At 33.7% G+C, this 4,709-nt stretch overlaps 1 protein-coding gene across 1 annotated transcript; it reads left to right on the forward strand.

Moving 5' to 3' along the window:
- Nucleotides 1-1,972: 1,972 nt before the first annotated feature.
- On the forward strand, nt 1,973-3,332 carry LOC120254217. The gene is made up of 4 exons (XM_039262364.1): nt 1,973-1,998; nt 2,125-2,454; nt 2,539-2,665; nt 3,171-3,332. Exons 1-4 carry the CDS (start codon nt 1,979-1,981, stop codon nt 3,330-3,332), a joined length of 639 nt encoding a protein of 212 aa, XP_039118298.1. The 5' UTR covers nt 1,973-1,978.
- Nucleotides 3,333-4,709: the final 1,377 nt, after the last annotated feature.

The following is a 4,709-nucleotide window of genomic DNA, read 5'->3' on the forward strand; positions in this document are numbered from 1 at the left end:
GCATTTTTTGGGAGTTGCCTTATTGGCAGACAAATCTCATTCGACACAATCTTGATGTTATGCACATTGAAAAAAATGTGTTTGATAATATATTCAACACTGTTATGAATGTGGAAGGGAGGAGTAAAGATAATACTAAATCTAGGGAAGATTTGAAGGAATTCTGTTGCCGACATGCCTTAGAAAAAGATGATGCTACCGGAAAATATCCGAAAGCATGCTACACGCTTGATAGGCAATCAAAAATTGTGCTTTGTGAATGGTTTCGCAATCTTAAATTTCCGGATGGATATGTGTCGAATATAGGCCGATGTGTTGATATGCGAAAGCTAAAGCTTTTTGGTATGAAAAGCCATGACCGCTATGTCTTTATGCGTAGATTACTCCCAATAGCATTTCGGGAATTGCTTCCATCAAATGTTTAGCGTGCATTAACGTAAATGAGTAATTTTTTTAGAGAGCTCACTCGATCAGTACTCCAAGAAGAAAACATGTTAAGGCTTAATGAAGAAATTCCTCTAATTATTTGCAAAATTAGAGCGTATATTTCCCCAAGCTTTTTTTGATTCAATGGAGCATCTTCCGTGCATTTGGCTTATGAAGCATGGATTATGGGTCCAAGACAAAGATCGATGGATGTATCCATTTGAGAGGTAAAACCTTTAAATTGTTGTTGTACACTCTCTACTTGAATCATATCAATTGACTCATTAAATATACATATAAATTTGTAGATATCTCGTAAAAACTCGAAAAAAAGAATGTGAGAAATAAAGCAAGAGTTGAAGGCTCCATATGCAATGCCTATTTAGTTGAGGAAGCAACATCATTTTGCGCACATTATTTTGAACCACATGTAAGGACAAGACATCGAAAAGATACCCCGTAATGATGATGGTGGAGAAGATGCGTAAGAACATTTTTGGCAACTTATCAATTTTTCATACGTCCCCGGTAGAACATTGGGAAAAAGGGAAAAATTAAATATCTTAATGAAGATGAATATGCAGCAGAACACAAATGTACATCTTATTAAATTGTCCAGAAGTGCAACCATTCACCAAGTATGACTATTTTTTTTTATTAAGAAGATTACATACTTCACCTCTGCCTATATACTAATATAAGGTTCTATTTCAATGTATCAGGATCTTTGTTGATGAGTTAATTGCGGAGAATCAACACATTGATGATAGACATGTTGATGAAAGAAAATAGAACATGAATTTGCAAAGCATGGTTTCACCAGCTTTGTCTCATGATCCTTGCAAAAAGCATTTCCAACCAATTCTTGAAGGACTTATCAAAAGGTCCATTAAGGAGCTATAAGTCTTATAATGGGTGCATTGTAAATGGCTACAAATTTCACAAAAAAACTCATTGCTCAAATACTCGCAACAATAAATAGTGGTGTATGTGTAAAAGGGCACGAATTATACTACAGATGAAAAATGACTACTATGGCCAATTAGTTGAGGTTTTATGCTTGGAGTACCCGGGATTACCAATTAAGCTTAACAATCTTGTTTAAATGTGATTGGTTTGATCCAACACCGAAAGTGGGTACAAAAATGTCATCAACAATATAAACTCGTGGATGTCAATCATAAGCGGTTCTTCAACAAATATGAACCATTTGTTCTTGCATCCCAAGCAATTCAAGTTAATTATGCAACATATCCTAGTTTAAAATGTGACAAGGCCAACTGGTGGGCAGTGTTCAAAGTAAAAGCTAGATATGTTGTAGAGCTTCCTAAACAAGTTCAACTGAAGACATCGACAACATGTGAAGAACCTTTTCAGCAAGATGAAATGGAAGTTTCATCTATACAAATCAATGTTGATGATGAAGAACAATCTCTAAATGATCCAAGTGGAGAATTGATTGAAATTGATGATGAAGACGTTGAGGTTGAAGATGATCCTATATTTGAATCCGAAAGCAATGATGAAGATGATGAGTTTGATGAAATTGAAAATGGTAGTGAATAAATTAAGGTAATATATTTTATAAAACTCCTAAAAGTAATGAAACGAATAATATGAAACGAATAATGATAATAATAGCATAAGTTGCTTTTTAGTTCCTTTTGATATGTATTTGTATATTTTCTTATATAACAGTACTTGTTCAAGCAAAATGAGAGGGAAGGGTTGTAAAGGAGGTTCAAGTTACAAAGGTTCATCCGATAGTTTACATTCGATAGCACGTGATGCTCCAGCTCAAGTTACTTCTGCACCGAATGTATTGTCACGGCCATTACCTCCATCTGTTGCTAATGCTTGTGCGGGATCATCATCATCTTCTGCTTCTACTCCTTGTGCTAGTGGAGGGGTTACCCCTAATGGCGAGCCTACTATGCATGCTAGAGATACCCCGACATCATCCATGGATTGCTTGCCCCTTACTATTGATGAGTTAAGAAGACCACGCATAAAGCTAGTGAATGGAATGTAAGTATTAAAATTGCTATATTTTTATGTACAATTGGTAATGATGAGGTATTTAATTTATTCATTATCTTTGTATATTTGTAGGTTGCATCCATCAGATGTCTGTGCTCGAAAAATTACATTCATCTTTAAGGAAAGAATGGATGAGAATGGATACAGTTGGAAGAATGTCTCTAAGGAGACAAAAGACTTCTATTGGAATGAATTTCGTGTAGATTTATATAATATTTAAAATGAATTTGTTTGCTTTATATTTGTAATATTTATTGAATTTGTAAATCCTTAACATGTTGGTAAAAAAATAACATTGATGTTGTTTGTGAGGATAAATAAATTGTAACGTTAATTTATCCTCACAAACCTAGAGATTATTTGTGCATAAGTATTATGTCATCTACATCATTCAAATATTATTGCTTAGTTAGTACTTAAATTGGTAATTGTTAGTGAATTTGAAAATCATTATCATGATTGTTTGGATGTTGGCAAAGCACGTAATTGATGTTGCTTTGTGGAAGTAAATTTTTATTAAATTATTAATTATATAGTGTTGTTTTCCATAATTAAGATCTTAGTGTTAGTATTTTTACTATAATTATAATTAGCAAAAACATTAGTAGTTTAATATAAAAACATTGATTAGTATTTTTTTAAATCGATAATTATATATAATATATATGTTTGTTTATGTTAAACTACAGAAACTCTTTGTATAGGATGAGTCAATGTTATCTGCTATTAAGATGGCATGGCAACGTAAAGCTGCGGAATGGTGTAGAGCATCGATGTGTAGTTTGAGAAAAGGGAAAGAAAAATCAATACATGTTTCTGACTCTATGGAAGACATGGACCGAGGCATGGAATTCCCTGGAATTTAAAACTCCGTGTAAGAAAGATACCACAAACTAACTCACTGAGATTGCAGGATCTAGATCTGGTATATCTCGACACACAAGAGGCTCCATTTCTCATGCTTCCCATACGGATAGATTGGTAATTTGTTTAATATTTATATAAATGTGCTTTTAAATTATAAAGAATTTGTTTAGTGCTAATTGTAACAAAATTCAATTTGTTGTATTATTCTAGAGATCGAGGCTTGGACGTGATCCTCGCCCTTTTGAGCTTTTTGAAGTAACTCATACAAAGAAGGGTACCTCCATGCTTGTTGATGCACGTGCTCAATCTGTTAAGGTAAGCGGAACAATTTTTTGTGCGGTTTTTAATTATAGACTTTCTCTACAATGTTATTGTAAGTTTATATTTGGTTGGTTTAAGAATAATATTTTATGAGTTGAGTTAATTGATGTAGGATCGCTATCTGGAGCTTGTGGAGCAAGCATCTCAAACGCAAGAAGGGATTGACGAGCTTCCTATTGTGGATGAAACAGCTTTGTACTATGAGGCTGTTGGGGGAGGAAAGAAAAGTCGGGTTTATGGAATAGGGTCCCAGCGTGTATCTTTTTATCCACATTCATCTTCGAGTTTGTCCACGTGTTCATCATCCGAGGCACTACATGCCGAGGTTAGAGATTTTGCGCCAAACTCTTAGTCAAGTCCAAGATCGTGAGGAGAGGCTTCAACAGTACACTTGATCAAGTCCAAGATCGTGGAGGAGAGGCTTCAATGCACGCTGGCCAAGTACAAGATAATAACAAGGAGCTTCAACAAAGTTTGCTTGAAATGAAAGAGGAGAAGGACCAATATCGTATGGAGATGATGCGCTCAAATGGAGGACATGATGATGAGTTTTTGAGAGGAGGATTCTTCAAGAATGCAGCTTACTCACACAAGACTCACAACCGCCATCGACGATCATGATGTTGACTTATAGTTGTATTTGTCGTGATACTTATTATTTTGTGTTGAACATATATACTTAAATATTTCTTTTTTTGTATGAACCGATGAGTTTATCTTATTTGTTGGTGTTCTAGGTTAAAAAAATTTATGTACTGTGTTTTAAAAAAATTAGGGATATAATTTTTTTATTTTATTTTTATTGACTTAAATGTTAGAAACGGATTAGAAACGGATTTATTTGTTTGAATATTGTTTTTTTAATTTTTAAAAAAACTTTTAGGAACGGATTAGGAACAAAAAAAGCTATTGTTTCTAATAGGGGAACAAAAAAATAAAAACAGAAAAATATTCCGCTTTGGAATCCGTTTCTATTTTTTTGTAACTTAGAACGGATTAGCAACACATCTTATTCCGCTTTTTAATTTTTTTCAAAAAAATTAGAAATATAATGC

Source organism: Dioscorea cayenensis, unplaced genomic scaffold (assembly GCF_009730915.1).
Source record: "Dioscorea cayenensis subsp. rotundata cultivar TDr96_F1 unplaced genomic scaffold, TDr96_F1_v2_PseudoChromosome.rev07_lg8_w22 25.fasta BLBR01000382.1, whole genome shotgun sequence".
NCBI classification, from domain to species: domain Eukaryota; kingdom Viridiplantae; phylum Streptophyta; class Magnoliopsida; order Dioscoreales; family Dioscoreaceae; genus Dioscorea; species Dioscorea cayenensis.